This window comes from Dromaius novaehollandiae, chromosome Z (assembly GCF_036370855.1).
Source record: "Dromaius novaehollandiae isolate bDroNov1 chromosome Z, bDroNov1.hap1, whole genome shotgun sequence".
Lineage (NCBI taxonomy): Eukaryota > Metazoa > Chordata > Aves > Casuariiformes > Dromaiidae > Dromaius > Dromaius novaehollandiae.
Genome location: NC_088132.1, coordinates 8,100,703 through 8,124,907, shown reverse-complemented (window position 1 = coordinate 8,124,907; position 24,205 = coordinate 8,100,703). Strand labels below are relative to the sequence as shown.

General features: G+C 40.5%; 1 protein-coding gene across 2 annotated transcripts in view; it reads left to right on the top strand.

Annotated features, from left to right (window-relative positions):
* DOCK8 (dedicator of cytokinesis 8) overlaps positions 1 to 24,205 on the top strand; it is an 89,068-nt gene that overhangs the window by 55,453 nt on the left and 9,410 nt on the right. For both annotated transcript variants that reach the window (XM_026100529.2, XM_026100530.2), the window contains 15 exons: positions 1,346 to 1,459; positions 2,534 to 2,689; positions 4,819 to 4,958; positions 5,877 to 6,046; positions 7,675 to 7,820; positions 8,570 to 8,752; positions 9,469 to 9,604; positions 10,195 to 10,282; positions 12,917 to 13,013; positions 14,332 to 14,466; positions 16,316 to 16,468; positions 17,522 to 17,680; positions 18,172 to 18,272; positions 18,740 to 18,932; positions 23,641 to 23,784. In XM_026100529.2, coding sequence (XP_025956314.2) covers positions 1,346 to 1,459; positions 2,534 to 2,689; positions 4,819 to 4,958; positions 5,877 to 6,046; positions 7,675 to 7,820; positions 8,570 to 8,752; positions 9,469 to 9,604; positions 10,195 to 10,282; positions 12,917 to 13,013; positions 14,332 to 14,466; positions 16,316 to 16,468; positions 17,522 to 17,680; positions 18,172 to 18,272; positions 18,740 to 18,932; positions 23,641 to 23,784 — 2,115 coding nt within the window. The remainder of the gene's footprint in view (positions 1 to 1,345; positions 1,460 to 2,533; positions 2,690 to 4,818; positions 4,959 to 5,876; positions 6,047 to 7,674; positions 7,821 to 8,569; positions 8,753 to 9,468; positions 9,605 to 10,194; positions 10,283 to 12,916; positions 13,014 to 14,331; positions 14,467 to 16,315; positions 16,469 to 17,521; positions 17,681 to 18,171; positions 18,273 to 18,739; positions 18,933 to 23,640; positions 23,785 to 24,205) is intronic.

Here is a 24,205-nt window from a genome sequence, read left to right as displayed (position 1 = left end):
TTGTATGATGCAGGTTTGTTAAAGTAAAAAAAGATTTTAACAAGACTTGTAGGTTTTGCTTGAAACTATTTGAAAGCAGTTAATGTTTTATGGCAGCTTCACAAGAAAGACACATGTTTATGGACTGTTAATTCAATTCAGATTTGATAGAGTGAGTGTGAAGAGCTCAACTGTGAGAGACCTCCATGTGTGTAAATCCCATTGCAGTGCCTGCAGAATTCAGGCCCTTAGTTAGTTGTACAGAGCAACAATAGATAATACATTTGTGATTTTTACAGACCATGCAGTAATAATCTGTATGCTCCAATACCCTGTTGGGCAGGTTAGACTGTCCTGACATTCTGCAGTAATATCTCTGTCTTATCTTAGCATGCCCAGTAAGCTAGTGGAAAACTGATTTTTTCTTTTTTTTCAGTACAGTAGGAAAAAATCTTACGGTGTAAATTCCAGATCTTAGGAAATATATTTATATTGCTGAACAACAAAACAAAAATGTTGAAAATGACAAAACAAACTGATAAATACACTGAGGTGCTGCACACCTGCTCTCACTAGCCTGGAACACTGAAAGTGGGAACGTTTTACTCAGTCAGCTGCTCTATCAGCCTTGAGTGAACCAGTCTAAGGGATCTGAATGTCAGATGTGTGCAGATCCCTGAGGCATTTCCACAAATTATTCTTGGTGAACTACGTATGCTACCAGTCTTTTACGATTTAAATCGGTGTGTTTGAAACAACTGTAGCTTTATTTTAGAGGATACGTGAAACTCTGTGATTTTTACCTGGGGGTTGCCTATCTCTGGTAATCAGGACAATTATAAATACAAAAGATCTTAGCTGCTAAATCATAAACCTACAGATCTATTATTTCTGGTATTTTTTTTTTACTATCAGCATTTCATCAGCAGAGCCAATGCAGATTTTTATTAATATTTTAAAGCAGCATTCTTTTGTGTATATAAAATAGTTTTCTGTAATGTTAATGCTCAACTAAGAAAAAAACCCCTGTTGTATACAGAATTTAAGCCATAGGAAGTTCACAACAGGTCTCAAATTCCATTTCTGTATTGTCATTCACAAGGCTTGCACAACTGAACTTATCCATCCTTGCTGTGATATTCTCTTCTAAGCAACAACTGTTGAAATAATTCACAGGAGTCATTCTGCATAATTTTAGCAAGATAAAGTAATTAGAAATGGGAAACAATCTTTTCTAGCCTATTGAATGATATGTTTCTGGGAGCTGTCCCCTACATCATTTTTAAATGATTCTGAGAAGTCTTCTGCCTTTTCATGTGTTTTATACATCGTAACTGCATATCATTTTTTTCCTCTTATAATAAAGGAAAGCGAGCAAGCAGAAAAAATTAATATCAGCCTGGCATTTTTCTTGTATGATCTCCTTTCCCTAATGGACCGAGGATTTGTGTTTAATCTCATCAAACATTATTGTAATCAGGTAGGCATCATGTGTGATTGTGATTGCATTTGGCTTAAGGGCAGTCTTGTGTTCCGTTATGTTTGCCTCATTTATCCTTCTAGATCTTCAGAACTGTGTTAAAGAGCAAGGTAAACTTTCTATTTCCTGTTGCACATACAGAGACTTTAAATCTCTTTTGATTTGTGGTCTGCAGAAAAATTTTGAGGTTAAGAATCTTTTAGAAATGTCATACCCTTGCACAGCTGCAGAGTATCCATGGACCCACTTTCATGCTCTCCTCTTTTACAACTCTTAGCAGCAGCTTATGGATCTCCAGGGTCTGCAGATCATGGATTAAAAAACACATAGAGCAGGGTCGCACTGCTCCTGGGTTACCCTCCCTGTTAGTTTTAGCAGTTTGTGGTCTCTAACTCTTCCAGTGCAGTACTGTGATGGGGCAATACTTAGACTGGGGGTTCAGTCAAAAGGATCCATCTCTATCTTCTTGTTTTCCAATCCTCCAAATATTAAAAATACGTCATATTTCTGGGATGTTAGTGTACTGTTGTATCTGAGGGGTAAAGTTTACCTTCCGTCTTGTGACCCAGTATGCCTGTTGCAGCTTCTCTGCCAAAAGAAGGCCAGGCTGCCAGTTGATGGTGGGTAGGAGAACTCAAGGTCCATGCCAGCACAGTTTCCTATAATACTCCGTGGAAATGATAAGACCACAGGTGCGGTGTGCTGCCTGCCAGGTCTTTTGATAAGTTTGCCATGGACTCTGCAAAGTTTTGTTTGTTTTTAAGCTCATTTTGATGTTAGGCAACAGTGAAAAGTGTAATGTTTTTCCTTTGGGAGGAAAAGAACAGTTGATCCTCTCTTGGGAAAGCAGCCGGGGGTGAACGGGGAAACCATCACCACTGCCAATATAAAGCAGCTAGTGGATGAAAATGAGTTAAGTATGGGGAACCAGTGAGCGTTTTATTGCATGTTGGGCTGCTTGGCTATTTCTACTAAACTAGCTGTTTCTGTTTCAGGATGCCGAGTATTTCACTGTGTGGTCATTTAGATAACATACTCCTGTCACATGACAGTTTTTTTGGTTTGCATTTCTAGCTCTCGAACAAGCTCAATTCACTCTCCACCCTGATTTCCATGAGACTGGAGTTCCTGAGAATTCTCTGCAGCCATGAACATTACCTCAACCTGAATCTGTTCTTCATGACCTCAGCTTCTGCTCCAGCATCCCCTTCTCCCTCCCTCTCCTCCCAGGTAGGCATCCGTCAGACAACGTTGCATGGCTTCCACATGAAGCACATACGTAGGAAAAGACTGGTGTTGCTCTGTACTCAGTTACTTAGGTTAGAGTTAATCAGTCTCTCTTGGACCAGAGAGACCAAGTTCCCTGATGTAAGAAAAAGGGCAGAAGGATAAAGACTAAGGGAGTATTACCGCAAAACTGGAACTACACAAGTTAAAACTTGCTATGGCACAGATATGTTTGTGGTAAATCCTCAGTATTTACACAGCTTTAGAATTCTTCAATGTCAGGGCTTCCCACTGTCATCCTGGACACAGAATTCACAAAAATATTCAATAGAGAAACTTATCTGGCATGCCACACACTGTTAGACCTGGTCTTGTGCTTTTCTCCCCTACATTCTGCTTAGGTGGTACCTTACTTTGACCATAGACCAGAATACCTAATAGAGGGTGGTAGCCTGCCTGTTTCCCACATCAGTGTGGTCTTCTAGAAGTCAGGCCTAGGCTGAAGCATTTCAGTCCAATGCCTCATAATTGCTACAGCCCTGAGGGGGAGTAGAAGTGGACCTGAAACTGACAATGCTTTTTAAGTGTCATTACCAAAAAACTGGTTGGATGCTAAGACTACCACATCTCATGTCTTAACAGTACCAACAAGCTGATATGAGTAAATAACATTTTCTTAAAGCATTTCCTGGTCTTTAAAGCAGAGCTTGAAGGTCTCAGAGTCAGGGTTTTCTGTTTTATTGATGCTGATCCTGCATGCCAAAGATCTAGAAATGGGATTCCTCTCCTTATGGAAAAAGCAAAACAAAACAAAAAAAATAAAAATTCCCAAACTAGAAGTCCGCATAGCCTTTTCTGCTTGAAGAGTAGCCTATGAGGTACAACCTACGCAAATCAATAGCGCTTTTGTGGCCCTCACATGATTTAATACAGTAGCTGACCACTGTTGCAGTAATTCTGCTCTGTCTGCAGGAGTGCTGCCCAACTAGAGTTAGATTTCCAGTAAGAAATGTGGTCTTGTGAATAAATCTTTTGGAATTCTTGGGGCAAGGCCAAATATGTTCCCTTAATTCACTTAACTAGGTGCTCTACACCTTTGCTTTTTTCCCCCCACCCAAAAAGAACACAGCCAGTGACTGTCTATTTGAGGTCTAAATGGTAGTGCATTTAAGTGCTTAGATCCAAAATTTGGGGCTGCTTAGAGATGTGGGTTTCATTTGACCCATTGTGCTGGAAGAGAGCTGTCATAGTGTAGTATGCTGCTACTTCATGCGTTTGTTTTCTGGGACTATTCCCAGATGACTGACAGAAATATTGAGAGACAATATTGAACGATATAAATTAAAAGCAAATTTTGGACTCATAAAGCCCTGTAGCTGCACTGGAAAGTAAAGTCTAAGAGTTATGCTCACCTGATCGGGGGACAAAAACATTCCAAGTGACCTGTGGCACAGACCTATGATTGGAGGAGCTAAAAAGTTCACAACGCAAATATAGCAGCAACTTTCCATTCCTGGACTGGCTGTATATCAGTCATAGCCATAAGTTACAGCAGTTTGAAGGCTGCTCTAAATTATGCCAGCTGCCAGCAAGCTCAGCCAAGGATTTCCAGGGTAAAGGGAAACAGTGTTCACGCCTCCTTCACACCTGACCTTACTTCCATACTAGATATTGTGGATGCTGAAAAAAGACAGTGCAAAGCTTTTGACATCCAAGGTCCTCCCTCCTCTGGGGACAAATTCCCACTATAGGAAAAATAGCCTGAGAGTTGCTCTGCAACAGTAAGAGCAATGTAAAGTGTCCTAAACTTGGAGGAGATTCTGGTTTTGTACCCTATCTGAACTAAAAAATATGAGGTGAGAATTTTACATCTTGAAAAATATCAAATGAGTTGCTTGCACGGAACTGAAAGGATGAGATTGCATCCTAGCAAGCAACTTGTTTGAAACGGGACTTTTTTTTTTTTGTTTCCCATTCAGATATTTTCCTCCAAAATATCTGACCTTCTGTTAAAGTCTGTGCTGTATCTCTGATAGGATGTTCCATTAGTTACATGGGCTGTCATTACAACCTCTCTAAGAAGCTTTCATTTCGGTGATCATTCTTTGAATACTTCTAATATATTTTTGCAGAATTCTAGCTCCTGCTCTAGTTTCCAAGACCAGAAAATTGCTAGTATGTTTGACCTTTCATCAGAGTATCGTCAGCAGCACTTTCTGACCGGGTTACTCTTCACTGAACTGGCAGCAGCGCTGGACACAGACAGCGAAGGGTGGGTATCCACACTGAATGCAGTTAAACGCACTGAAAGCATTGTGGCAGTGTTGGTTAGAGTTATAAGAAAGAATATTCAGCCTTTGGCATAGAACGGATGGGCTCCTACGAAGCCTCTCTGGTTCTACCTCCATAAGCAAATATTAGTATGTGAACCTCCATGAAAGTTCATATTAAACTAAACATCCATTGCAGAAATTCTCACTTGAGTAGCAAGTCAGTCACATTGCCATGTGGAATAGACTGATTCTGAACAACGGGAAACAAAAGAGTGATCTTCACCATCCTTTCAGGTAGTATAGAAGGAAAAAGAGGTCTTCATTAAACTAAAATTATAACCACATCTAGAGCATTTTAGGATAAGCTGCTAATGTTCAGCTTTTCATCAGATAAACTCAAATGCCAGTATTCATCCTGTGGAAAACTACATGTGAGTCCCTCTGTAACATAGCAATAATACAGTGATTGCTTTTCTACAGTTTGTTTGCCCCAGTGAATACAAATGTACCATTTGTTGCAATAATGTTGGCGAAATAGGTGACCTGAGATTGCAACTTAAAATTTCAATTGCTCTTCTATCTAAAATACCATGGCCTTTGTTTGGGTTTAAGAGTTTAACTAAGCTTTGGCCAGAGTCTGGTGCCTGTCTCTAAGCATGTTTCTTCACCATGTTGGTTTTGGCTGGAGTACTTGGAAGACTTGGATGCCCTTTGATTTGTGGTGAGCTAACTTGGAAATGTAAGATATCTATGTTTTGCAGGGAATGTTGTTCTCTCTTCAGAATGGAAGGGGTTATCTAATGAATATTGGTGTATTAGTTTTTCTTCCATGTCCACTCTGTTTCTTACATCTTTGATTTATAAATAATTTGTGCATGACCCACTAATGGAGCTCATGCTTATTTTTGTGTTAACAGGATTAGCAAGGTGCAAAGAAAAGCTGTTAGTGCTATTCTTAGCCTGCTGAGTTCCCATGACCTAGACCCACGTTGCTCCAAAAAAGAGGTGAAGATTAAAATTGCGGCTCTCTACCTCCCTTTAGTTGGCATCATTTTGGATTCACTGTCGCAACTCCATGATTTTACAAGTAAGACCTTTTGTCTCTTGTTTTTTCAGCTTCTTAGAGTGCCTTGTCAAAATAATCTATCAAACATAGAAGATATTTCCCTAAGTGCAGAAATTCCCCGCAGTGTTGCAGGGTGAACATTTCTTTACTTGGAAGTAAATTTGATTTTTATGGACAAAAAACTTCAGTGTGCTTACTTCATTAGCAAATGATAGACCAGAGGTGTCTCTCTATATAGTGCTGCCTATATCTTAGTATAAATATTGTGATTGCAAAAAAAGTTTGCAAGGTCTGCAAGAAATATTAAGATATAAGTAGGTTTAACATACAGTATGGAGGAAAACAAGAATATAATGACAGCGTGTTGCATCACAGTTAAAAAAATTAGATTTTGTTCTTTCCACCTTTTTCTATTGTACTTTAGTGTTATTATCATGATGCTTAAATTAATCTCAGGCAAGTGTAATGATCACACAGGAAATATATTTTTCTAAACTTTTATAGCTATAACTTTTGGTCTAAATCTCTAAGCCGTTTAAAACATTATTATCTATGCTATTTCCTTGCATATATTCTTACGAAATTGCTGAAAGCAGCAATTTGGCATTTTTTTGTGAGATAGCAGATCTCTGCTGCTTTGAAACCTATCTTTCACTTTCATAAAGAAATTAAAGGCTGTAAAAGAAAGGTATGATCTTTGAAGAATATACTTCCTAAGAATATCACTAGTTCTGAAAATGTTTTGCATATAGATGACTGAACAAAATGCTATGAATGTATTTAGCATTTGCAGTCTAAGAGCATGAAAGCATTTACAGCATATTGACTAATCAGATCTCACCACACTCTTCTAATCTAAGTGTTGTCCTTACACCAGAGATGAAAAGGAGAGAGAGTGAGGAAACCCAAGTGTACCAGTATGGCTAGTTTTTAGAGTGCCTTTCTTTTTGAATGTCTGTCATGAGAGGCTGCTGACCTAGTTCTGGACGCACTGAGTTTGGCTGGTCACTCACCTTCTCCGAAAGCCAGGTCTTCTAAATCCCAAAGTGGACACTCAGAATCAGAGGAGATTTTTATAATGCTTAGGTATAAATACATTTATTTGTTCAGGATGATATTAAGAACCAGTGGGGAATAGAAGTGGCCAGATGCTTGAAGTTAAACTTGTCCTTTAAACCAGCAGGCAATACCGGCTCTGTCAGCCATTAGCAGGCTGACATACCTTGCTGAATATCCCCAAGCCAATGTGTGGCTTTGATGTTGATCCTCTTGCCTGGGATGGGGTGGAACTGGATAGCTCCATCCAAGCCAGATAAAGCACTGGCTTAGCTTTGAAGTTCAGAACCAGCCTCGCGTTTGCTCCTGCCTTTGCTTTTTAACCGGCTTTTCTGAAAAATTTAGAGCATATTGGTCTCCTCTCCTTTTCCTGTGTTTATATGAATAACTTACCAGTCTTTGCAGATAGCGGCAAAGTGTCTTGTTAATGCTGTGCATCTTTTGCTCCTTGGTGCATCAGCCAGACCAATAGTCTCAGGGACGGACGTGCCAGTTTTTTGCGTGGTAACAGGATGGAGGACTACGAAATGTGAGAGTACAAGAGCAACAACTGGATTCTTCCCTGCAGTCCCACTGAGATATTTCAAATCTAGTTTCAGATGCCCGAGGTGGAAAGGGGCGCACAGGCAATCCGGAGGAAGAACAAGAGTCCGCAGGTGCAATCAATCAAAATGTGGCCCTTGCCATAGCAGGGAATCAGTTCAACCTCAGGAGCTCTGGAATATCTGTGATGTCCCAGGTGGGTCGAGTGCTTTGAGAGTCTCCTTTCTTATTTCTGCTTTTGTCTTTCAGTATTTTATACTCCTTATCTTCTCTTCTGGCTAACAACTAGGGCACAAGAAATTGCTTTCTCATTTCCTTCAACCCCAACAAGAGTGCCTCATATTCCTGGTGGTGTCTCCTACTCTTCTCTTCCAGTCGTTTAACTTCTCCTTCATCTAAAGTGGTTTCACTTTTTCTCCCATGTGCTTATCTCCATTTCCACACCCAACCTCATCCCATTTCTGGATCAGCAAATACCTCTTTCACACCCCCACTGCCTCCCAGTCCCAGTGTCACCTGAATCCATGTATTCATGACTCAGGATCCCCTTTTTTCCCTCTATGTCCTTCTTTATAGTTGTTTTTATCTTCTATATATTTGGCTGACACAGCTGCATGGCAAGAGGGAACCAAACAGTTACCTAAGGAAATTAATGTAGAGAAAGATTCTGTAACTGTTTCTAAGGAAATTAATGTATGTGCATCTGGCCAACAGTGCTTCTGTGCAGCTTCCTCTCTTTCCCTTGCATACACCTGGCCTTGCTGTCACTAATTGCACAGATAGAATTTCCAAAAAATAATAATCAGTATAACCTGGAAGAGGTTAATTTACTTAAGTCCAATCCTGGGATTTGACTACACTGAAATTTAAATAATACTTCTTAATTTGAATAGCCTTCCTCTTCTTTTTCTTCTTTCAACTGACATTTACCTTATCTGCTCCCAGCCCTACAGACAGAATGCTACATTAGGTCCTGATACTTCTCGCAACCTTTTGATCTGTTTCCTCTGGATCATGAAAAATGCTGATCAGAACCTCATACAAAAATGGATTGCAGACCTTCCATCCATGCAACTGAACAGGATTTTAGACCTCCTCTTCATTTGTGTCTCATGCTTCGAGTACAAGGTGAGTGAAATATGGCCTGATTTTTTGCACTTTTTTTTTTCCTTTCTCCCTGGCTGTCCTGGGCAAATTTATTATTGGCAAGAGCTGAATTAGCTCTTGTCTAATCTATGCTACAAGTGGGCAGATGAATTCAGATAAAATAACTGACCCTACCCTTCAAGCAAAATGCAGCCAAAACCTTCAAGGAAGTCCCACATTGCTTTTAAATTGTATTATTTTTCCTTTTCCTGAAGATTTGAGGAACTATTTATTTGAGGTGTTCTAGGAATCTATAGACATGTCTAATTTACCAATATTTTCTACCTGTGAAGGGAGATAAGCAGTTGCTGCTGTCGGCACTGGAGTTGTTCTCTTTACACTCTACCCCTTTCAAAGCGAGGTGGTGTTAGGTGATCCTTCGGTTAAGATATAGACCTGAACATCAGGACTCCCCTCCCTGACACAACCTGTCTGAAACAGATCACATAACTTTCTCTCTGTGCTTCAATTTCTCTCTCTGTAGCACTGAGCTACATCTTTGTGTTCATCAGCAGTACATGTATCACCTCTTTTCACATCTGCAACCTTTAATTAATCTTTTTATATTAGTCAGTCATATTCACTGCTTTTTGCCTGCTCTCCAGATCTTTCTCGTTATCTCTGGTTCTGTTGATGTAATTTGGGCTCATGTTCAAAGATGGAGACACTGGTGCTAATTGCTTTGACTTTACTTTCAGGGCAAACAAAGCTCAGATAAAGTTAGCACTCAAGCACTCCAGAAGTCAAGAGACGTTAAGGCCCGATTAGAAGAGGCTTTACTGAGAGGTGAAGGAGCCAGAGGAGAAATGATGAAACGCTGCAGAATACCAGCTGGTACTTCCTCCCACCCTTTCCCATGACTTTTGAGAGGCTCTCAAGAGGTTATAGATATAAATGTATTTGTTGCCTTTTATGCGCACTGCCCATTCTTATCCTTTTATTTTTGTCCCAGTCCTTCCCTTGTAGACCTTTTTTGGATTTGCCGTGGATATAAATATCGTTAGACTTCAATTACCCGTGCTGTAGTTAGGACTGAGCTATTCTCAGCTGAAGAATATGAGACCAGCTAAGAAATTTTAAGACATTCTAATAAATTGTGTTAGTGTGTAATCAAAAACCAAGCAATCATGTCAAAACGATCAGTAAGAACAAACTGCTGATAGAAGAAAATCTGTTTCATTTAGTTAATAGACTTACTTGGTTTTTTGGTCTTTGAAGACATCTATAACCAAGCTAATGTTTTAAAAGTCCTAGATGAAAAAATGATGGAGCCCTGTCCTTTGACTAGAGCCCCAAGGCCATCGTGTCGAATGGCCTGAGTTCTGACAGGCTGCTACAGAAATGTAGCTCCCTCTTTGGATGAGCTATCAGACTTCAGGTGTCCACGTTTGCTTTAATCTTACTGATATGTGTTGCACTTTTAGGGAATGACAGATCAGCAGGGCTGAATGAAAACCTGCGATGGAGAAAAGAGCAGACTCACTGGCGACAGGCAAATGAGAGACAAGATAAGTAAGTCAGTTAATAAATCTATATTGCCTTCATTAGAACCAAGCCATTTGGGTTTTTTTCAGCATGTTTTATTCTTTCTTCCAGGGTGGTTTTATTGTGAAATCAGCAGTTTCAGTCCTTTTCCTCTTCTGTCAAAGGGGAAATAAATAAAAAATATTTATATGGCAGAAGGATCTGGCTGTTGCTATGATGCAATAAAGAGGTCATAAATAGTTGAATGAGGTGTTTAAATAGTTATCTACACACTTTTCCTTTTGATTATCAGAATGGGAAACACTGGTCATTGATACATGTCATATCAAATACTCTGTTGAGGCCTGATATGACATTTATTTTGGTGTTGCTATGGCTCCCACTGTGTACAGTATTGCAATATAAGTTTTGCCTCACTAAGTCAGTTGAGCTGGGTTTACGTGTGAAGTTTAACACTGCTGTGTTAAACTTGAGAAGAGTTATTTGCAAGAAGAACAGAGAAGATGATTCTGCAGTGAACATTTTTCTTGTTGCAGGTTATTAATAAAAATGTAGCAGTATATTTCACCTTATCAGCACTATATGATATTAGACAAGTCAGTGTCCAGATTTACAGAAAGCTATATTTTCAAGAAAGATTTGTGTTACTAATAGTATTTTCATATTGTATGTGCCAGGTTTCTGTAAGTACGGAATTTGTTGGCTTTCCCTAAAGGAGATGTGCCATTTTTCCATAAGCTTGAATTTTGACTATCTAAAAGGGCCACTGGGTGACCTCTTGCCAGTAAAACTGTTGTGAGCACCAATGATGTCCTTCACCATGTTTTAAATGGAACTCAGAGCACTGTCTTTATTCTGATTTTTGCATGAGTGCATTGTGCTCTGCTAGGCAGCTATGTTGTTGCCACATGGCAACTTTTGAGGACAAAGATTAATATTTTGGAATTTATATGAACTCCTGAAAGACAATCCCTGTGTCCGCTGTACCTGATTGGAAGACATGCGGATCCTGTGTGAACATTCTTATTTTGCGTTGAAAGCTGCTTGCTTCCTCCCAACCAATTTAAATAAAATCAGAGCAAGCCAGTCATCAAGCAACAGCTCTACAGTGTCTCTTTGCAGTTCAGTTAAACCACTTGAAACATAACTTTTGCTTAGATGAGTACAACTCTGCATGTTGTTGAAACCTTTCTGTTCTTTCCTGTGTTCACCACTGTGGTATCTAAGTGGTTTGCTCTCATCCTTTGTGGATCCTTTCAGTGTATGTTCCATGAGCAAGGTGTTTGCAGGTTATGCATGGCACAGCAAATTTGCAAATGCATGCTATTCAGCCTCACTCAGCCTGCTTCTCCTTGGCCCAGGGTGCTTTGGGATTGAGACTGTTGTCACAGTTACAAGCTAAGAACGGTGTCGGAGAGGATCTAATCAGTTAGCATGGTTAAAGTGCAAGGCTGAGTGGTTGCTGGAAATTGTTCAAAGGGTTATGTTGTTTGCTTAATTTGTACAGTTCTCACTCGCTCCTATTTAGTAATCCTTGGCTTGATTAGAGCACTGGCCTTTTGGCAGGCCCTCCTGTTCTTCATTGCTTTGAGTAATTGTAATTAATCACCATATGACTGTTCTGACTTCCTTTCCTAGTCCTCTCTAAAATTATCTGGCCGTCTCCAAAGGATGTCTCATTACTTTTCTGGCTTTGCTTTTGAGTGAGACTCTCACCTCACTGGGTAGAAAATGTAAGCAAATGTAGCAGAAGAACCATAGAGTTTGAACTCGCTCAGAAATTTGATTGTAAGAGTGTTCCTCCAGCCAAAGGACAGAAATGCACCTTGGGAGCTTTGGCCAGAGTCAGAGCAGCTCTAATCTGAGGTCTCAGAAAGTGGCTTCTGGCTATGCAGGAGCCCTTTTCTGAATGGTTTAAGGAAAAGAACAGACCGTCTTCTTTGTGTTTCTGGCTTAGGAGGGATCCCTGAAAATACGCTTTTGTTAGAAGCTGTTCCTTAAGCTCAGACTGTTGAACTGCAGGGAGCTCTGTTCCAGGCCTCCTCTTAAAGTCTTGACTAAAATGGCATCATGCATTGTGTTACTACAACCTTCTGTCTTTTAAGAAATGCTCCAGTCCTGCTGACTGCTTCACTGACCCTGAGGCATTTGAACCTGCTGGCTTACATGTCAACAGTCTCAAGAACCAACATTTTTAACTGCCTACATTAAACACTGCTGCGAGGGCATTGAAGCAATTTCCCCTTTGCCAAAGCCTACTAGTTTGTTGTATTTCTCTCTGGAAGTGTTAGAAAAGTTGCTTCTTTATTCCATTTTGGGTTTCAGTGTCCTGCTGCAGGCAATGCATTAATTTCAAAACTGATATTGAGGGTGAAGGAACTATTTCATAGATGGCTATTATGGAAGCAGCAGCATCTCTTTGAACTCCCCAGGGGTCTAGCTGTCAGGCATCCCCTTTGGAATTTTTGACCTAAGATAACAGCTCTCCGTGTTTTACCCTGAAGTTCTTAAGAAATGCCCTTGAAGACTATTTTCATTGTTTGCCCCTGTGGCATTATTCAGAATGCTATTGTTTGTATTTTGGCTTTGTTGCCTCTGTTTAGTAGGTCATCTGGCTCCTGTGGTACTCTCTCTGTGCTTTAATTAGAGCGTCTTTTGCAGAACGAAAGCTGAGCTAGATCAAGAAGCTCTGATCAGCGGAAACCTGGCAACTGAAGCTAATCTGATCATTCTCGATATGCAGGAGAATATCATCCAGGTGAGAAACTGCAGAGCTGGCTTTCTACCAGTCCCTGCAGCTCCAAAGCTAGTGGAAGAAAGATTCATTTCTCCTTTTGTTTCCTAGGCAGTATAAATTGTTTTAATTAAAGATCTCCTGTAAACTTGCATAATCTTGAAGAGGGAAAAAAGAAAGGATGAGGAAAAATGAATCTGAAGATGAAATGCTGCCTGTCTAACACTGTTGTTGCAAGCCCCTTCTATTGTAGGCCATCGCACCAGTGTAGATGAAGGAAAAATTCACTCCTTTGCCTTCAGTAGGTGTTGTAGAAAGCCATTTCAACTGTCTTGCTATGATACTGAACTTTAGAGAGGATAAGGGGAGAAAAGCCTTTATTTAGGTTGGGAATATATCTGAAGGTATTAGTAATTTGCAGCTGGACTGCTGGGTGGCCTTAGATAATACTTTGCATGACCTTGTGAGACAATAGGATTTAACCTTGACTCCCACAGAATGCTCAGTGCAGGAAAGACTATTTCACCTTCGTGGAGCCCTTCTGGAGATAGATGTGCTTCCACAGAGCAACGTGAAGAACCTATACCTTAACTTTCAGCAGTCAGGTGCAGCAAAATTTAACAGGTTCATTGATGGCAGTGGAACTAGAATATTTGACCAGACCGAGACTGGTCCTGGACCAGTCCTGGACCTTTCCTAAACTCCTGGTTTAAGAAAGAGACTCCAAATTTATGGGTGTGGGAGTACTACTACCGGAGCAGCATACCTATTCATATATAGTGAGGGAAAACTTTGGTTTTGAAAACCTGCTACTAGAAAAGCATTTAGCTACTAGATTCTCATATTACTGGGTGCATTTTTGCAAGGCAGCCCTCATCGCTCTCAGTCTCTCTACTGCCCAGCTTGTGGGTTTGAGCAGAGTGTACCAGCCTACCTATCTAATCTATATGTCCAAGAAATCAGACCATGAGGGAATGGGGGAGGCAGGTGCTTGCCTACCATAGAATCAATTCCTGATCCAAGGCACATGAAATAGTGGCCAGAATATGGACCAGGCTTCAGGAATCACTGCAGAAGATGGCTGAGCTAAAAATGCATTGGAGGGTCTTTTGATAGTGAGAAACAGTTGAACATTTTCCCCTCTGTCTTCCCAATCTTGACAGAAGTAATTTGAATTTTCTCAGTAGCAGATGCTAACAAATGAAAAAAGCTGTGATATCCAACCTCATGTTATTTGGACTTGTGAGACTCTCGCAGACAGACGAGAACTCTGGTTCCCATGTGCCAGTTCACTGCTGAATTCCCTCATGCAGTTATTGTTCGTTTTCTCCTCCACGTGTAGGCCAGCTTTGCAGCAGAGTGCAGAGACAATCTTTTGGGAGGAGTTCTGAAGGTCCTGGTGAACTCTCTTGGCTGTGATCAGAGCACAACTTACCTGACTCATTGCTTTGGTACCCTCAGAGCTCTCATTGCTAAGGTATGCTGTTGATACACTTTTGTTTTCATGCTTCCAGTCAAGTTGCTAGAGTCAGAGCAGAGCTGTGTCCATCCACTTAATAGCTGTGCTGTGGCATTCATTAAATATGTTTAGCATGTGTAAATACTGATGCCTATCTGTAGGGATATTTGTGATTGTTCAGGGATGTCTGCAGTTACTGTAGGACTCTTCTGTCAACAACACAAAATGGAGCAACTGAATCAGAATAACCTTGTGGTTGTAGCAGTTGATTGTGAAAAACAGAGGATTTGCTAATAAAAAGATAAAAAGAGCCCACCAAAATATATTGAAAATGCGTTCCAATTTTAATTTTCAGGAATGATAACATCATGGATCAGACAGTTGCTGTAAAGTCAAATTTAAATTATTATATCAGCAGGACCAGTTTCTAATCAGTCAGGTGGAGGAGTAATCAAAACTAACTCCTCTATGACCAGGGGTTTGTTCTAGGTTTCCAATTCCAAGATAGATTCTAAAATTCTAAGAAATTTCTAAGATGTTGACAAATATTGTCTTTGTTCTATCTGAGAACGAAACCTCATTCTAATCTCACTTTCATTTATGTATCTCAAAGGAAAACAATTTATTTTCAAAATGTATATGAAGATAGAATTTGACCCAAAGTTTTTAGAATATAGGTCATAAAGGGTAAGTTGCTTCATGAGGACTCTCTGAAATCTAGTAAAGAGTCGTTCTCCTACAAAAAAAGTATTTCCACTTATAAGACAGATGGAGGAATCCATGAAATGTCTTTGCCCTAAATTATTCTAAAATGCAAATAACAGTATACTGTTGTCCAGCTAATGCCTGTCTGTAGTTAAATTTGGATTGGCTGACAAAGCCTAATTACAGGGTAATAACTGAGTAGTTATGCAATTCATAATTATGTTCTCATTGTGCTTTATCTTTGAAAGCTAACTTCCAATTAAATCATGCATTTTTGTGAAGCAATCATTCTTATTGAAATAGACATTCTAGTTAAGCTGACTCAGTTGTGTTTTTTATGAAGCAATCATTCAGATTGCTTCTATTACACCATAGGTATATAAAAGTTATTTTGCAAACAAATAAAAACGATAGATCCCTATGCCAAAAGGTATGTCATATAAATTAGACACACAACAGTAAGATAGTGGAGTGAAGAAAGGTTGAAGGCTGGGAAATGTGCCTGGGAATGAGAAATAATATCCTGTGTTCTGCTCATGCATCTTTATCAGTCCTATCTATGTACATACAGTACCAGTGCATCTGTGATGTTTACAGTGACAGTTCCTTAGGACAGGTATCTTGCCCTCTGGGTTTACTGTCTGCTAGGTATATTGTGGAAACATTTTAAAAGAGGGTCTGGCATGTAAGCTGGACTGTGGGAGTTTGATGGTACACTGTAGAAGGAAGAACATGCTGGAGGGCAAGTGAAGGGTAGGGCATTAATTTGAAAAACTAGCGATTGTTCCTTGTGTTTAAGGCAATATTTGCATGTTTCATCAACCACCATATACTCTGGAGACAGCAACTCTTCTTATGCTTGTAAGAATTTTGCAATATTCGATGTTTTTGAAAGCTCCTGGATCCTTGGGACTTCTTGAGAAATTTCTTTTTGTCCTTTTTTTAAACACAGAGGCTATTTTAAAACCATACTTCTGTAGAAAAGCTTGAAAATGGAATCTAAAGAGGCACAAAAATCAGAAGTACAAATCAAAAGAATGTAAAATGAAGTTTTTGTAAATTTTAACCTTTGCCTGAACTGGGGGTTTTTGTGCACTAAGCTCATGGTATTTTAATGGCCAGAAATGACAATAATGAATGGTATCTTCTCTATATCTCTTAGTTTGGAGATTTCCTGTTTGAAGAGGAGGTGGAACAGTGTGCTGACCTGTGTCAAAGAGTCCTTCATCACTGCAGCAGCAGCATAGACATTACACGGACTCAAGCCTGTGCCACTCTCTATCTCCTCATGAGATACAGCTTCAGCTCTACCAGTGTAAGATATTGCAAACAGCAGTATACTTTGCGCCACCTTTTTTGTGAAGAATTGAAGCTGAAACTGGAAGTGTGATCAGCAGATAAAGCAGTATATCAAGTGTTGTGCTGTTTTGCACATTCGAACCTGAAGAAGTGCCAGAAGTGTAGGGGCAGAGTAGTTTTAATACAATTATTGTTCAGTATTTTGTTTAGAAAAGTGACGCTTTTCTGCAACATCCGTAAATGCATCTTTAAATGAAACAGCGTTAGAGCTCCAAAAGCAAGGACTATATAATGCATAAGCAAAAGTGTTCATTTGTCTCCTAATTTTTTTCAGTCCTGTATCAGAATTGCTTAAGCTTTATGTGCCATACGGACCAGTTCTATTCTGATGTGACTGAGGCCTCAGTAGAACTGTTGTATATTGGTATTATTGTGATATTTTTCATTTGGCATTTGGTCTCAAGGAACTGTAGACTAAACTGTGATTCTGTCCACACATATGGAGCTAAGTATGTATGTTATGCGTGTAGATTCGTAATGTCCTAGCATGTAAGGACACTCATGCATTTTGGAGAGTATCTGATCTTGCACAGCATTTTTCCTCAGGTTGTTACTTAAAAAACCTGGAATATGTAAAAGTGTTGGCTTTGCAGGAGGAGGATTTGCCTCGAGATGCAGTCATCAGCAAGGCATGGTGCCTCAGCCCAGGTGAAGCCCTCAGAGGCCTTATGCTTCACAGACTTGTCTCCAGAATGTTTTCCCAGTCCTGCTTCCTCCTACAGATCAGCTGCTCTGTGCAGAGGATGAAGGAGGGGGGATTCTGACTTCTCCTTGTCTCAGTCAAGCACATGCATCCCAAGGCACATTCGTGCCACAAACCATGGCCATGTCAGAACTGGGGACTTCTGACTTAACCAGGTAGCTGACTTTGGTGCACCAGACATCACTCTCCTGAGCAGCAAATTTAACCCACTCGGTGTGGCAGGAGAAATTGAGTTTCTTTAGTAAACCGAAATGTGTGAACAGAGTGCGGTCACCATTCTCTCTCTCTCTTTTCTTTTTTGGAAAGAATTTTGCAAGAGTGAAGATGCAGGTGACCATGTCACTAGCCTCTTTGGTTGGCAAATCACCCGAGTTTAATGAGGAATTCCTTCGGCGATCCTTACGAACCATCCTGGCCTATGCAGAGGAAGATGCGGATATGCAACCAACTCCATTTCCTGCTCAGGTTAAATCTTTTGTATGATCCACTGCTTATTACAGGAGCTTCCACATAGGAATGTGTTGGAGCAAGTCCTAGATCTCAGTCTTCCAGAGCAGGGAAAATAAGGAAGCAGGTGTAACTGCCTAAGCTTACCTGTAGGGTAGCAGTAAAGGAGGATGAAGTGGAGCACATAATTCCATAGCAAAATATTTTAGGGAGCTCCACTGGAATCGTGTTGGATGGGACTCCATTAAATTTTTGGTTTGTGGGTTTTTTCCCCCCTTTCAAAAATAGACAGATCAACTAATTCCATTGATTTGCTATGTCAGCCAGCACTGTTTGCTGTATTAAATGGAGATGGGAAAACATATCTAGTAGCAGTCTAGCATCCTGATATTTCCTTGGGCAAGAGGGACTAAGAGAAAGTAATGTTATCTGGTGCCGGTGCCAGTAGATTTCTAACAGGGAGAAAATAAACACCTGAGAAATGCATATTGGTGTTTGTATTACTCCAGGTCGAGGAGCTGCTGTGTAATCTGAACAGCATCCTGTCAGACACAGTGAAAATGAGGGAATTTCAGGAAGATCCAGAGATGCTCATGGATCTCATGTACAGGTGAATCCATTTGGAATTGCTGCTGAGGAAATTCTGCAGTGAAGTGTGTTCAAGAACTGTGCATTTTGGGGACAAGCTATGGAGAAACCCTCTAGCTGTTCTCTTTGTGTACATTCCTGCTTTAGCGTAGCAAATCTCCGTCTGGGGGCCCAGGTTCTGTGGGATAGAAAACGTTGCTGTGGAGCCATTGGGAGGTGGCTGGAGGGCATGGATTTCAATACGGGTGGGATTCAGGGGTCGATAAACACGAAAGAGTCTTGGGGTCAGCAGTTTTACTCCCTTCATAGCCCTGCGTCCTGGCTACACCTGCCAAGCCATTTCTTTTGCTGTGTGCCCAGTGAAACACATTTGCAGGTTAGAGGCAGAGGTGTCTCCTTTCACTCAGCCTGGGTGGAGAATGACGCAGGTCTTTTTTATTTCCGAGAAGAGAAAACCATTCATGTCTCTGTTGTGTCCTACCCTGTTAGAATTGCCAAAGGGTACCAGACGTCGCCTGACTTGAGGCTGACTTGGCTGCAGAACATGGCAGAAAAGCACACCAAGAGGAAGTGCTACACCGAAGCAGCCATGTGTCTGGTTCACGCTGCAGCGCTGGTGGCAGAATACCTCAGCATGCTGGAAGATCGTAACTATCTCCCGGTGGGCAGCGTCACCTTTCAGGTAAGGAGGTCGGCAGCTCTGACAGCATAAGGCTGGGATGGTCTGTTTTGACTTAGGTAGTTCTTCCTGTGACAAGCATAGCAGAAGTGCACATGTTGGTAGGAAAACCTACAGTGACAGAGAATCCATCACCAGTCTTGGTAGGTTGCCCCAATGATTTATTAAGCTCACTGCTGATGCTTTGCTGTCTGCCTATCATCTCCAGGTTCAGTTTCCAGCATTTGGATACTGTAATCTCTTGTTTGCTAAACAGAAGCCCTCTATTATCACGTATTTTTTCCTAGAGTTTTCACTTATCAACCTTGACGGACATAACTTTCAACTTTATTTCTGATAAGCTAAGTAATTGGAGCTGCTCAATTCTTTCAGGCATGTTCTCCAGCCCTTAGACTGTCCTCTGATTACTAACCAGCTTCTTTTTGAATGATGAATGACCCAATCACACTGGTGTATAGGCAGTCGCACCAAAGTCAAATAAAAATGCCCATAAGCTCTTTAACCCTGGGCAGTGTCTCTCAGTTTATATCTCCAAAGACTCCACTGGCACTTTTTGGCCGTGCTGAGCTCATTACTGAGTGATATGGTGATCTTTTCCAGAGGGGTCTCTTGGTTTTGTTTTTCAGGGTTCTTTTCTACATCCTGTAAATCAGAGCTTCATTCTTTGCTGTCAGAGCAACATTTTGAAATGCAGATATTTGTTCAGGTGTTGCTTTATCAGATCGTGCAGTATTGGTGATCCTCCCCTGAACTGATTTTATGTGCAAACTTAGTGATTTTATCAGTTTGTTCCAGTACATTAATAAAAAATAGAAAAGGCTTAGCCCCTGAAAATATTCCCATGTGTTGATGATTCCTCGTTTGTGATTAACTTCTAAGACCTGTGGGCCCGTTTTTCATTCCTGCAATGTTTGCTGCAATGATTTTGAATCATTCTAATTAATTAGTAGAAATGTTGTGCAGTACTAACTCAAATGTTGTATAGACATCTTTTGTTTGGCCACTATTGCTTTTCTCAGACTGTAATCTCATTAAAAGTATCAGATTTCTATACTCTGGTGTCGAATCAGATTAATTACTGTGTCTTTTATTTTTTCATTAATAAAATCTTGTATCAGTATTTCCATTGTTTGGCCCAGGATATCAGACTGGTAAGCCTACCGCTACCTGCTTATCTTGTTTGCTTTTTTAAAAACAAGGTCCCCAAAGCACATTTCCTCCTCTGGAACTTTCCCAGTTTTCCAAAACATATGGAAAGTCAGTGTTAGCTGTCTGAATAGCCTTTTGCTTAGCTCATTCAAACAGTTAATGGGCATGTTTTATGGTCCAGATGGCTTTGAGGTGGCTAACATTAGCTGGTACACTCATCATCCCTTGATATAACCACATTGTCTGTTTTCTCCCTCCAAAATAGTAAATGTGAATATTATTGATCCATTTGTCATTTTGCATTAGGATTAATATGCTGACTGTTAGTACTGACAATTCTACCATAGCCATCGGGTAATGGGCTGGTGTTACTCTGAGAATTTCTTTGCTCTTGCACTGCCTATATACTGGCTTTTTACTGGCTAAACTTCTGGCCATGGGTTTATACTTCTGCCATTTTTCATCCCTTACCAATTCTGTGTGCTCCCTAACTTCTGACTCATACTCAATACTTCTGTTTTCTCCTTTTCCTCCACTAGTTACATAATAATGATATAGGGACCACTTGGATATAGGCGAATCTGTCTTTGCTTGCCACATGTCCTGCAACTCCCAGACCACCTTGAACGCGTGTAGTCTGGCACATTTGATCCTAATGCAATTCCTCCTTTCATTTCTCTAAGATTATGCAGATTTCTATGAATGGATATGTTTCCAGTCGTTTTAGAGGACTGAAGTTAAAGCACTAGGCAAGCAAAAACTTAAGTTTAAAAGCCTCTTAGCCAAATCAGTCTTTTTCATGAAAATGCTTGTGTAAATGCATGTTTGGCAAAGGGATGGTTGTTCCACAGGAGAGGTAATGAAATGCATTAGTGACCAAAATCCAATTACACAACTCTGTATCTGACAGCATAATTTTGAACTTCAGTTTGCTCAATAACAATAATTAACTATAACAACACTTTGCATTTTTACAAAGCCTTTCAAGAGAGGAGTTCCCATTCTTTACAAACAGGTCTGTGTTTTGTAGCACCTGTGATGATCCTGTTCTGATGGTTTTGTTCAAAGAGAGCGTAACAGTGCTCAAACTATCTGGGCTTTATTTGGAATTCCAGATATCACTCACTGAATCTGTGTGTCCAATTCTTCATTTCACCATGAGGAAACTTTCCCAGCTCAGACATGAGCTAAAGTTGGTGAAGTACAGTCAGTTGCTGAATTGCAGCTGATATTAATATGTATAATTAATATTACTCTGGAGGAGGAGAAGTATTATCCCCTTTTAGCTGTAAAGTGAGGCAGCAAATGGTTAAATCATTTGACCTCAGTCTCCTGCAGTGACTCTGTTAGCATCCAGAAAACTGATTGGCAGTAGAGTGATATCCGTTCCTTATACTGGGCTAGACAAAACTGAACGTTTCCCACTGTGCAGTCATAAAGCTATCCCTGGAGACAGGAGAGACTTTCAGTGAAATTCCCTTTCAGCTCAATTCATGTTTACACTAAATGCCCTTTACAGTTGATAAGGAGGACTCAAACCGAGTATGAATCACATATGGATTGACTTTAAAAGCCACTTTATATTTTCACAGACAAGGACTTAGGGTGTGTCTATCTGCTGAGGCATAGGGCTTATTAGTCCAGGCCCAGCACTAGGCTAATTCAGCTGTGCTGCTTCCAAAATCTAAATTGCAGGTTAGCTTAGCCACATCTGATGTGGTAATAGGGGCTGGGGATCACTGTCAAATCTCGTGAGTTTACACCAGTTGCTGTATTTATTTTCCTTAAAGAAAACTAGGCATATAAGGCCCATTATAATTGCAGGTGATATACATGGTGACTTGTGTATTGCTCATCAACCTTTACTATATACGAGACTTATAAAATTCTTCTATATAGTAGGTGGATAAAGGCAAAAGGTAGATGAGATATGTACACTTTGCAAAAGATCATGCAAGCCCCAGAAATATATCATGGAGGCACTTTCCTACTAGAGTGTGTGGACTATAAAACATGGAAATATGTTCCTGACTAGAAAGTTATTGCAGGTTTAAAGCCAAAGAACAGATAAATTGGTATCTGCTATTTTCTTGGCTTCTTTTCACAAGTAAATCACTGCTCTGGACTCTTTTCCCATTGCTACAAAAAAGCAACCATCAAGGGCTGCATATCATTCTGTAAAAGTGCTCCTTAATGGCTTCTGTTACAGAAAGAGAAAAACAGAAATTGAGCTGTAACATGGGTTGTATGAGTTGTCCCAGGAATGTACCAGGAAGGCTAACTCTGGTTGGTTGTCATCTTCACTGGGATTGGCAGGTCCAAAGTGTGGCATGGATAAGCCAAAATATGCTCTGGTTTCCCCTCTGGCTGCAATTCAGGCATATTCTTAACTCCCAATTATGCTGTCCTAAACTTTGTGGGGTCACTGACCCTTTCAGCAGGACTAACATGATGCACAGACTAGACACTGATTGCAACCTGTTTAGAGTAAGCTTCACCCACTGAGAAATAAATATATCCACAAAACCCATGGAGAAAAGTCCAATGTTGCTAGTGATGTGTGATGCCAATTCTTTATGCAAAATCTGGTCAATAGTAACAGTCCTCAGTGTCTCTGCCGTTTTATAAAGATGTCTTTCAGAAGTCAGATAGCTAGCCAACAGGCATTTATGCTTCACTCAGACAGATTGCCATTGCCAGTTTCTGCTAAAGTGAGACACAATTTTAACTCCTTTTAATTACTAGCAAATCAAAGCTTAGCACTTCTGCTGCTGTTGAAAGTTACAGATGCTAGTTCCATATTGCATGTACGCATATATTAATGTGTATTTATATGTATTTATATGTATTCTGAAATTTCTAATGTTGACTCTACCTAATGTCTTTTATCCAAACAGATCCTAAAGAATTGTAGACATGTTTAATGACCGAGAATCTCAAAGAGTGACTAACCCTACCTAGTTACTTTTATTTAAACAAACAATAAGGTTGGTGACTTCAACGAGAAACTAAGTAAATTCTACAGGATCAGGGTGTGGAGGCTGAGACGAGAAGCAACGTTCAATTACTGTAGTTTTAAGAAGAATGTTGTACTTCTCCCCTACTTGCACAAGTTAAATCAACAACTTCAACATTTATCTCCTTCCAAAAAACCCCCAGGAAGGCTCAGGTGCAGCTTGGAGTTTTCTGCCTCTGAGTTACAAGCAGCTAAAAGGACATGATTGCTATTGACCACTGCAGCATAGGAAATTCAGTGAATTGCAGCTTCGTGGAAATCACTCCAGAGGGGGGTCAGCTGGTGACATACAGGAGCCTGTCTTTTGAAAGTGAGGCGAGAAAGAAAGTTTGGGATTCTTGTAACAAAACTCCTGATCTGCCATCTGTGGAGATTTACGATGTTACATTAGCTTCTAGGTGGAATTTAGCTGTGTATCCCCTGGCTGCACTTGTACGATTTCATTCTTCTTCCTGTCATGTAAATATGCTGAAACTGTGTCTGCCTGGGTTTTTACCGTAGCCTATTGGTCTAGGTTTCTGATTTCTCTGCTTTGATTTATTTCAGAACATTTCATCCAATGTGCTAGAGGAGTCTGCTGTTTCAGACGATATTTTGTCTCCAGATGAAGATGGTATATGTTCTGGGAGGTACTTCTCAGAAAGTGGCCTGGTAGGGCTGCTAGAACAAGCAGCAGAGCTCTTCGGCACGGTGAGTGAGGGCCAAAAGCAAAGGCAGATACGAAGGAGCTACTCCAGGAGCAGTCTGGGTCAGATCCATAGCTTGTTCTCGTGCACGTGAGGAAAGGAAGGCTTGCTGCTCAGCAAGGTTCACAGAACTCCCCATTGAAAACAACGGGGGCAGAGAGGCATTTTTTGGCTGACCCAGTCCTGCTGCAACCAGATCGGCAAAGCACACTTTCTGGGTAGTCCAGCTCGGCCATGTGCCCACCACTACTGTGGGGACTGCAGGCCTCGCAGGCTGCTAACATTGGCAGGGAAGTGGCTGTTCCAAGCATGAACTAAGCCTTCGTTTTTTTTTTTTTTTTTTCCATGGGATGGCACACTTTAAAATATCTTGCTTAAGCTATACATTTTGGGAAACTCCTGTACTTTCGGAGTACAACCCCTGT